Genomic DNA, 11141 nt, shown 5'->3' with positions numbered 1-11141 from the left:
GAAAACTGTGATAGTGTGTATGGATTGACTTTCTAAAATGCAAACTTAGTCTTTCAATCTGTTATCTGTCTTTGGAATGAAATCTTAAGAGTCAGGGTCCATTGATAGGAGGGTGATCTGGTAAATGTGGATAGATAGATTGTGATCCATACCTGTCAGAATCATTCTCACCTCAGCTAGCATTCTGAACATTCTCTGTTCTGAGATATTTTCCTTCCTGGGGACTCTGGACGCAAAACAAAAGAAGTATGTTTTGAATGACTGAATTCACTGTGGAATGAATTGTGTATACTTCATCAAGTGCCAACTTGAGAAAACATGACTTCAGAGATAACATCTAGTTAAGGCTGGGCCATTAACTCTAAGCATTCCTTAAGAGTAAGGAAACAAAGTCTTTGGCTGAGCTAGTTTGGTCTCACACAGCTTCTCTGGCCATTAGCTGGCTTCTAGGGCATTTGTTGGTCCTTTCCTATTTTCTCTTCCTGAGAAAATTAATATATGAGTTTTACGTATTAATTGCTGCACACTTGTCCACAGTGTTTAGTTTCTAGTTTATCATGGTACAAATCCATGTAACTTTAAGAAGTTCCTCACATACATGCTTCGCCAAATAACAGCCTCATTTATTAGGCTTGGATTTATGTCAGTTGTTAAATTCTTTAAAGATATGAATCATCTTATTATTGTGATAATTAATTGGAAGAGTGAATTTTATAGCTATCTATTAAATGCCAACTGGCTTTCTTCTAGACCTGAAAAAGTAGTAGGCCTGAATACTCATTGTAATTATATACTCCAGAGCTCTAAGTATCTAAATAATTTATTCCTTGTCTCTCATTTCAAGTATCCCTTCTCTAAAATGTCAATGAATCTTCTTTTTGTGAAGCCCCCTAGGAAGAGTAAGTGGACTGTATATGCAAAGCTTTGAAAATGGAGGTACATATGCCCATATTCTAGAAAAGCACACATGAATTACAGAAGAAGCAAGATCTATATCTGCTTGGAGTGATAATTTTAGCTTAATGGTATGGAGAAAACTAGTCCATCATGGGGCTTAAGTGATTGATAATTATCACTGGAGAGAGTTTATACTGATGAATATTACATTCTATATATAAGGGAAAATACTTGTGGTATTTGTCTTTCTGAATCAAGCTTAATTCACTTAACATGATCATGCCATCTCCTGGCCATTTTCCTGCACATGTTATAATTCCACTCTTCTTTGTGGTTGGATTGTGTTCATGTGTGTGTATATGTATAAAATTGTATTTTTATGAGCATTCCCCCCAACAATGTATGGAGGGCTCTTTTAGGCCTCCTGCGTCCTTGCCAGCATTTATTGTTTGTTTTCTTGAGATAGACTTTCTGACTGGGGTGAGATAGAATATCAGTGTTGTTTAAATTTGCATTTCCTTTATGGCTGAAGATGCTGGAAGCTTCTTCAAGGACTTATTATTTATTGGCCATTTGTACTTCTTTTGAGAATTGTCCAGATGATTTGTCTACTTCTTTTTGTTTTGTTTTGTTTTTTGTTGTGGGTCATGGTGCTTGTACTCGGCCTGGGTGTTGTCCCTGAGCTCTTCAGCTCAAGACTACTGCCCTACCCTTGAGCCAAGCCCCACTTCCCACTGGAGGTAAGAGTCTCAGGTCCTTTTGTGCCCTGGCTGACTTTGAACCTTGATCCCCAGATCTCAGCCTCCTGATTACCTAGGATTACAGGCATGAGCCACAACGTCCTTAATTGGACGTTTTTCTTTTGGAGTTTGCATTTTGGAAGTCTTTTTGTGTACTAAATATGACCTTTTTTTTTTTAATCTCATGAGTAACTGGCAAATGTTGGCTGTCTTCTGATCATTATTTCTTTTGCTGTGCAGACAGAGCCTTTTTGGGGGGGATGGGGGGAAGTCATGGACCTTGAAGTCTGACCTGGGCACTGTCCCTGAGCTCTTCAGCTCAAGGTTACCACCCTACCCTTGAGCCATAGCTGCACTTTGCATTTTCTAGTGATTAATTGGAGATAAGAGTCTCATGGCTTTGTATTGCCTGGGCTGGTTTTGAACCATGATCCTCAGATCTTAGCCTCCTGAATAGCTATGATTATGGGCATGAGCCACCTTGCCAGCCCAGGCTAGAAGGTTTTTAATGTGATGACATTGTCCTTTATTTAATCACCAGAGAAACTGGTGTCCAATTCAGAAAGTCAATCCCTACGCTTATGTTTTCAGGCTTTTCCCTATGCTTTTCTCAAGTGGATTCAAAGTTTCAGGCCTCATATTTAGACCTTTGATCCATTTTGAATTAATTTTTGTACAGGACCAAAGATAGGAATGTACTTTCAAATATTCAGTTTTCTAAAACAACAGTTGTTGAAGACATTCTTTTTCCCCTCAACATATATTTTTGCTGACTTTGTTGAAAATCAGATGGCTGAAGCTATGTGGACTGGTGTATTTTACTGGTGTATGGGCCTGTTTTTGTACCAGTACCTTGCTGTTTTTGTTACTATGACTCTATAGTATAATATGAAGTCACATATGGTGATACCTCCAACATTGTTTTCTTTTTTTTTTCCGCCTCAGGTATGCTTTGGCTATTTGTTTCTTTTCTTTGTGCTTGTATATGAATTTTAGGATAGAGGGTTTTTTATTTCTGTGATAGATGATTTGGGAGTTTTTAATGGAGATTGTATAGTATATTCATATTCTCAATATTAATTCTGCTAATCTGTGAACATGAGATTCTTTCCATAAGCAGAGGTGAGGAACCTTTTCTGCCAAGCAGCACTTACATATTTGCAATGTCATTTGAAGGTTACACACAATTGTCAATAAATGCGGACGGCCACAGGCAGCTGATGAGAAGCACAGCTGTTCTTACGTATTGAGTGATTTCTTGGGCCTTATAGATCCTGAAGATCTTACTTTGTTTAAAGTAAGATCTCAGTTTTCATTTTCAACCCTCAAGAAGGAAAGTTACACTTGTAATCCTAGCTACTCTGAGGATCGTGGTTCAAAGCCAGCACTAAAGAACTGAGACTCTTATCTCCAATTAATCACAGGTGGGTCTGTGGCTCCAGGGATAGGGTGGTAGCCTTGAGCTGAAGAGCTCAGGGACAGCACCCAGGCCCAGAATTCAAGCCCTGTGACCCACCCCCCTCCAAAAAAAAAGAAGAGAAAGAAAAGCTACCATAACTAGTATGAACAGAAAAATACAGTGTATGTAAGACAAATTTATGGGGTTTTTTTTTTATGACTTCATGACTTCACATTAAAATTTCAACTTGTATATTCAATGCTTTGCAGGTAAAGGAAGATATTACAATAGAAAAGGAAAATTTTACAATAGACTTTTTCTTTATAAACACAACTTTTATTAGAAAAGTTATACATAACATGGCATCAACTATTTTCAAGAACAATATTAAACCCAAAAAGCAACAAAATCCAAACTAACAAAATGTGTAACAAGAAACTAATGACTGGGGTGGGTGGTGGGTGGGGGGGTGGGTAATGGGGACCAAGACATGTGAAAGGGTATCAATGTATGTGTATTAATGCACCTTCTATCTGGAAAATATCATGTAACCCTTTTAATAATTACAATAAAAAATATAAAAAAATAAAAAATTAAAAAAAAGAAACTAATGACTTTTCTAGGATCAAACATTCAATTATCTACAATGTCTTTTTACAATGGGGAAACCCATGGCTACAATAGACTTTTTCTAAATAGTCCATGTGTAGAACATAGTTACTTGCCTGTAATCCTCATACTCAGAGGCTTAGGCAGGTAGATGGGCCATTTAAAGTCAGTCCTAGCTGTGCAGTGAGGCCATGTTTCAATCAACCAATCTACAGTTGCTGCTGACATTGTTTAGACGGAGGCACAGGAAATGGCTTTTATGAACCAAGATAAGGCTTTGATTTTTCTCATGAGAAGCAAAACCCTTGATGAAATCTAGAAGGTGACGGAAGTGAACCCAATTAGTCAACCTGAGGCTACTGAAGCACCTGACCTGGGTGTTGAGTAGGTTTTGAAATTATAGTTTTTTTTTTAAATTATCATTAAGAAGTTGCACAAAAGAGTTGTTATTTAACAAAACAGTTCATAAATACAATGTATGTTGATCAACGTCATCCCCTTTCAAGTAGGTTTAAAACTTTAGATAACCTCAGCCCCTAATCAATAATCCTTTTAAATAATTCAATTGAAGTAAGGTTTTGTTACATTTAATTTTGAATACTGTCAGTGTCTGTCTGGTCATTTCATGTAGATGGAACAAAGGGCTTCATAGACACACATGTGTTGTGATCCATGTATAATAACAACATGATTTAGATCCATACATTTAAAAATATGGTCTTCTATTGTGGCCAGGATTGAAAGAATTCCATCGTGGTAAAATGTCTGTGAAAGTAGAACTTGATGAGACACAGATCTGCCCCTCTGAAGCTGTAAATTAGAACTTCTAAGATGGCTATGGGGCCAGAAAATAGACCCAACACAAGGAGATGGTCAGAGAACTGTGGTCAGTGGGTCTTCAGAGAAAGAGGAGCAGGAAAAGCTGGGGAAGGTTGTGTGGGAGGCAAAGAGAGTCACCAAGAACATTGCAAAGAGCAGACACACCTCAGTACCACTACTGCTTTGGCAACATGTAAATACCATAAAGATGTAACTTTCCTCACTTGCACCCATGTTTTTCTTTCAGAGGGAAAACCCCTCCAGCATTCTTATTAAAATATTGTCCTCTGAAAATAGCATACAGTATTCTGTCTTTTCTCACGTAGCTGTGTCAATGGACAGTATCAGTCTGGGAATGAATGTGAGGCACTACCACATACCGGGTAGGTAGAAATACCAAACCAAAGTTGAAGTCATTGTGTCAGACCCTTGATGGCTTCAGAGTATGAATGGGAGGGTAAGGATCCAGGCAGTGTCAGGAGATGTCAGAGCCATCATCTATTACCACCACATTCCTTATTCCTCCCAGCCACTTTTCCCTCATCCCCACCTTCCGGCACAGCACACCACAGCATTTCTCTGCATGCCTGGTAGGCCATTCACATGACACTTTGAGTTTGATGTAGGATCGCTTACTGAAAAGAACCCTTGCATTAGAATCATATAGACCTAATTATACTGCCTGATTCTGTCATTTCCTGTATGATTCCTGCATATTTACGTTTGGGGCTCCTGTAATTAGAGATAATAGTCCTCATCTGGAAGGATTAAATAAGATCATGCACTTAAGGCACCTGATGCAATGAGCAACACACAAGAAGGACTCAAGTGATTTGCCACAACCATTGATCACATAGACATTTTGTCTAATGAGAGAGTCACACACATCATTCATAAACCTCTTCCATCCAGCTTTTAAATCAGTTTCTCCATGAATAGCTTTGTAACATGGAGGACAAGCACTAGGCTTGAGAATTTTAAAAAACCACATGTATATATATATATTTTTTTTCTTGTAGTATGCCTTGAAACCTTTAGTGTATCTCTAGGAATAGTGCCAGTGACCCATTGCTCTCTCTGAGATACTTCGGATTTTATTTTATTTTTTAAAGATAATATGTTCTTTTTTTTCCCTACCTGGCCTGGAACTTGCAGAGAAGTTGTCCTTTCACTGCTGGGATTATAAGCATGTGCTACCAAGCTTAACCCATCATTTGAATCCTTGTCTCACCTTTAAATTTGTAATGTCTACAAATGAGCCATTAGATGTATGTACACAATATTGACTGCCTCAGAATCCTAGTTAAATCAGTCTTTTTTTAGACAAGAGTTTATTGTAAAGGTGATGTAGAGAGACTTACACTTACGTAAGTCAGATGATGAGTATATTTCCTTTTGAACAGTGTCACCCTCCCTCATTCTCTCCCATTCTTCCCCTTCCCAACTTTCCTTCTCCCCAAGTTGTATAGCTCATTTCCAGCATAGTGTCTAGTGGGGAGATCAGTCTTTGTCAGGTAAGAGGAAAGTATTCATTAGGGAAATAGGAAATGGATAAGCCAACAAGACCAGACTGAAGCACCAGACACCAACAGTAGAGATATTGTTTGTCATTCTCTTTCTTTTCTTCTTTTTTAAACAGTGTGTATATATGTCAATATCTGGCATTGAATTCACTAGGGAGATGGGGAAGGGCAGAGGGAGCTGAGAGAGGATATCATGTACTGGTTGAACTTCAGTCAGATCCTGCTGTGAACGCTGAAGTTCATATTGCTTTCGTAGAACTGACTGTACCTTGAAGCCCTGGAATTTTTCATCAGTGGCTGGTTGTAGCGACATGGTGTTAGCACTTCAGGGAGATGTTATGGGAGCTACTTTTGCATCAGAGAATGAGAGGTTGGGGCTATAATTATAGATAGCTGTCTGATAATACTATGTTAAGATTAGTAGCATTTCTAGTTTAATAAAAATGATTTATGTACATTAATAATTTGGTCATTACAGTCATCTTTTGATTTAGATGCCAGGCTTCTTTTTATCAGACTTGCAACTTGAACTCAGTGTGTGAGCACTATCCCTGAGCATTTTTGCTCAAGGCTAGCACTTGAGCCACAGTTCTATTTCCCATTTTTAGGTGGTTAATTGGAGATAAGAGTCCCATGGCCTTATATTGTATATATGTTTATTTGTTTATTTGAAATAGGAAAGGAAAGGGAGGAAACAAAATGATTGGGAGGGAATGGGGGAAGGAAAATGGGGACAAAAACATGAGAAGGGGTATCAATGTGTGAGAAGTAATGCACTTACTACCTCACAAATATAACTGTAACCCCTCTATACATTACAATTTAAAAAAAAATAAGAGTCTCATGGCCTTTCCTGCCTGGGCTGGCTTTGAACCACAATCCTTAGCTCTCAGCCTGATGAGTATCTAGGATCACAGATGGGAGCTACTGGAGCCCAGATTAGATGACAGTTTTTGTTTATTTGTTTTTGTCAGTTGTGGGGCTTGAACTCTGCCTGGGCGCTGTCCCTGAGCTCTTCAACTCAGGGGTACCACCCTACCTCTTGAGCCACAGCACTATTTCTGGTTTTTTGGTGGTTATTTGGAGATAAGAGTTTCAGGGTCTTTAGTGGCTTTGAACGAACTGCAGTCCTCAGATCTCAGCCTTCTGAGTAGCTAGGATTGCAAGCATGAGCCACCACACCTGACTTAAATGACAGCTTTTAAGTTGCAGAATTTGAATATGGTAAGCTTGCCCTTGGCTTTAAGTTCAAATGTCCTCTAGAGCTCTGTGCTCTGGTTTAATGGGCATTGTAAGGAGTCATGCCTCACACAGAGCCCCGATCTCTACCCTTTCTCCAGGAAATCCTACTTTTAAAAGACCTGGGACAGACCAGGCACTAATGCTCACAATACTTGTAAGAGCCACTGAAAATGAAGTTCTGATTTTATTACCTTTTACCAAGTTGTGTTATATAACTAATTTCTGGATAACCAGTGAACATATACAGCATAAATTATATTTATACTTGAACAAAAATCGTCCCAGGGAAACCAGAACAGTGAGTCATTTTAACCCTTTAACATTCCAAGAGAAGTGGCTGGGTCCAGCAGGAGGTGGCTCACAACTGTAATGCCAGCTACATGGGAAACATAGATAGAAAAACCCTGATCCAAGACTAAAGTGGACAAAAACATTGAACCCTATCTAAAAATAACTTGAAGCTAGGCACCGGTGGGTCACGTTTGTAATCCTCGCTACTCAGGAGGCTGAGATCTGAGGAGTGCAGTTTGATGCCAATCCAGGCAGAAAGGCCAGTGAGACCCTTATCTCCAACTAAACACCAAAAGGCCGAAAGTGGAACTGTGACTTGAGTGGATGAGTGCTAGCCTTGAGGAAAAAATTGCTCAGAGACAATTCAAGCCCCAGAACTGGTACACCACATCACACACACACACACACACACACACACACACACACACACACACACACACACACACACACAGCTGGAAGGATTGGAAGGATGGTTCAAGAGGATACCAAAATCCAGTACCACCTAAAGACTGGCTGTGGTTGAGGAACTACTTCCGGTCTTCTTATGTGGTAGTTGCTTATAATTGCCAGTGTTTCCCTACAACTATGCTTCCACGCACATGGCTGCTTTCCTTCTAATGCCATCCATATCTGATGTCAGGGTTTCCTTTGACCCTGCGTAGTTGCTGCTTTGACCTTATTCACATGGTACTGAGTTCCAGCACAATTTCTCTTTCTCTAGGTGGACTGTGATCCAACACTTATCACTCATCTTCTCTTCCCTGACACTTAGGTGCCAGGAATAATACAAGCACCCCAAAAAGATTTATTGATTGAATAAATGAATTACTTGCTTGTTACATAATATTTGGGATATTTTTCGTGGCTTCATTTTCTCCCTCTGTAAAAGAAATTTTTTTCTGGAGTAGCTGAACTTCCAAGTTGTTCAAGGGCATGTAATGGAATGTATTTGTTATACCAGATTATGAGGCTTTGCCACGACATTGAATAATGTATGTCAGCATTGAAAAATGTATGTTGGCAGTGAAACAGTCACTCTCAGATGTTTGATGACATTTCTGAGATTTCTGTCATCTCTAATTTTCTTTTACATCCTTACTGGAAGGCAGTATGTCTAATTGTCCTTTGAGAAAGAAGTCTCCAACAAGAAATGGTAATGTAGACAGCGTTTCCTTTACTCAAAACACTTAAAAACATACAGGGTGGTGCATGCCTGTAATTCCAGTAGTTGGGAGGCTGGGGGAGGAGGAATATGAAAAATTTGAGACCAGCCTGGGCTGTATAGGCAGTCATTGTCTCAATGCATGGAAGGGGGGCTGGGCAGGGAGGGGAGGAGAGAAAAGAGGAGGGACAGGAAGGAGGAAAGGAGGGAAAGAGGAAGGGAGGTAGGGAGAAAGAAAGGGATGGATAGAAGAAACAGATCACAGTTTTTAAATATAGAGACTGAATATTTGAAAACAGCGATTAAATTTAATATTATTGCTTAAATTAAATCTAAGAAAAAGTAAGAGTGTTTTTATTCATGTAATTGTAATCATAAGGTTAAAAAAAGCAGTAAAGGACCTTATTTGAGGATGACCTCTGGCTCCTGTGAGGTCGAAGAACTACGTTTCTTGCTGTCAAAATGCATCCATTCACTATTACTTCCTATGTATAATAAAACCAGTCCTGTGTGTGTTTCTGAAGGAGTAGAAGGGCCCTTTCTCTGAAACCTGGCTTGGTTTATTTTAGGCTGGTGGTTGTGCATTCCTCTCAGCCAGACTGGGACTCGTGAGCCACACTGACAGTTTCAGTTGGCACCTGAACAGTTTTATATGTTATCTTTGATGATGGGGTGTAGGATTTGTTCTTTCTTGCTGGTGCATCCTGCTTTAAAATAGTACTGGGTTTGCCAGCAGAGATGATGCTAGCCAATCAGAGGTGCCTCTCAAGATTTTCAGGTTAATAAACCCACCCTGAACTCCACTCTCCTCCATCTCCTTCCTGGTTTTTGTGTTTCTGCTGATAGATATGAGGAGCTCCATCCAGGGGACTGCACTGAGGCAAGAAGGTGTCCATGAAGCGAACAAAAGAAGGGCTTTCTTGCAGGATAACAGCTGGATAAAGAAACGTCCTGAAGAGGAAAAGTAAGTGTGGAGGGGGATGAGTAGAACGAGGTGCTCATTCTTCGGAAGACTAAGGACCACTAGAAGCCCAAGTCTTTTCCTTCCAAAGCATCTTGCTTCCTGGTCTGATATTTGGTAGGATTTATTATGCATAAATTGGCTTTGTCCAATATTTTAAAATATCTCTACCTTAATACCTATATAGTACAAGAAAATATTACTGAGAGAGAGCATGGTTGTCGCCTAGAGCAAATGTTTGTGTATGTGTGCATGTGCATGCATTCGTATGCACTTTAGTACTGGGGCTTGAACTTAGCGGCTCAAGCTCTTACTTAGCTATTTCTGCTCAAGACTGGTGTTCTACCACTTGAGTTACTGCCCCACTTCAGGATTTTGCTTGTTATATGGAGGTAAGAGTTTCAGGGATATTTCTCTCATAGCTACTTTTGAACCAGGAACCTCAGATCTCAGCCCCCTGAGTAGCCAGGATTACAGACATGAGCCACCAGTGCCCAATTTATTTGTGTTTGTTTGACAAACTGAAAAGAAAACAGAATGTTTCACTTTCCCCAAAAGGCAATGTTCAATCATTCAAACATATAGGAAGATTCTTATATGTTGATCCTGTCAGTTGAAACAAATAGATAATAATATGCTTCTAAATTCATCACTCATTTTATTCCCATTTAATATTAGAAGGGAAAATGTGACTGTACTTTGTATGGGAAAGCTCTGACAGTAAAGTTTCACCTGTTTTAAACTATTTGTTTAAAAGTCTACAAACCACAATTGTAGATAGATAACCACATTCCAATATAGATTTAAAACAGATATTTGTCCTTCCTAGATTATTTCTTGTTATACATTATAAATTATAAGTCAACTATATATACCTTTTCTGATTCTTATGATGCATAAAATTGTAATATATACATAATAAAAATCTATACACTGATGTTAGATAAATGGTATATGAAACATCACTAAATTTCATAACAAACACACGAGGTAGGTATTATGTCCTATTTTTTTTTTTTGGTTAGTTGTGGGGCTTGAAATCTGGGCCTGGACGCTGTTCCTGAGCTCTTCAGCTAAAGGTACCACCCTACCCCTGGAGCCACAGTGCCACTTTTGGCTTTTTGGTGGTTAACCAGAGATAAGAGTCTAATGGACTTTAGTGCCCAGGCTGACTCTGAACCATGGACTTCAGATCTCAGCCTCCTGAGTAGCTAGAATTATAGACGTGAGCACCATGCCTGGCACATCCTAATTTTATAGGAGAAAAATCTGAGGCTTGGAGAAATGATATATTTGGTCCATTGGTGTATAGCTATAAAGTGATGGAACTGATATTTTTTTCTTTGCCAGTCCTGAGTCTTGAACTTAGGGCCTGAGCACTGTCCTTGGGCTTTCCTCAAGGCTAGAGCTCTACCACTTGAGCCACAGCACTATTTCCGGCTTTTTTCTGTGTATATGTGGTACAGAGGAATCGAACCTGAGTCTTCGTGTGTGCTAG

General features: G+C 39.3%; 1 protein-coding gene across 1 annotated transcript in view; it reads left to right on the top strand.

Annotated features, from left to right (window-relative positions):
• Scel (sciellin) overlaps positions 1–11141 on the top strand; it is a 115058-nt gene that overhangs the window by 13931 nt on the left and 89986 nt on the right. Inside the window, exons 6-7 of the mRNA XM_090341782.1 lie at positions 4712–4847; positions 9529–9646. Coding sequence (XP_090197908.1) covers positions 4712–4847; positions 9529–9646 — 254 coding nt within the window. The remainder of the gene's footprint in view (positions 1–4711; positions 4848–9528; positions 9647–11141) is intronic.

This window comes from Megascapheus bottae, chromosome 11 (genome assembly GCF_031878675.1).
Source record: "Megascapheus bottae isolate mThoBot1 chromosome 11, mThoBot2.hap1, whole genome shotgun sequence".
Lineage (NCBI taxonomy): Eukaryota > Metazoa > Chordata > Mammalia > Rodentia > Geomyidae > Megascapheus > Megascapheus bottae.
Note: the sequence above shows the minus strand (reverse complement) of the source record. Positions and strands in the feature narration are given on the sequence as shown.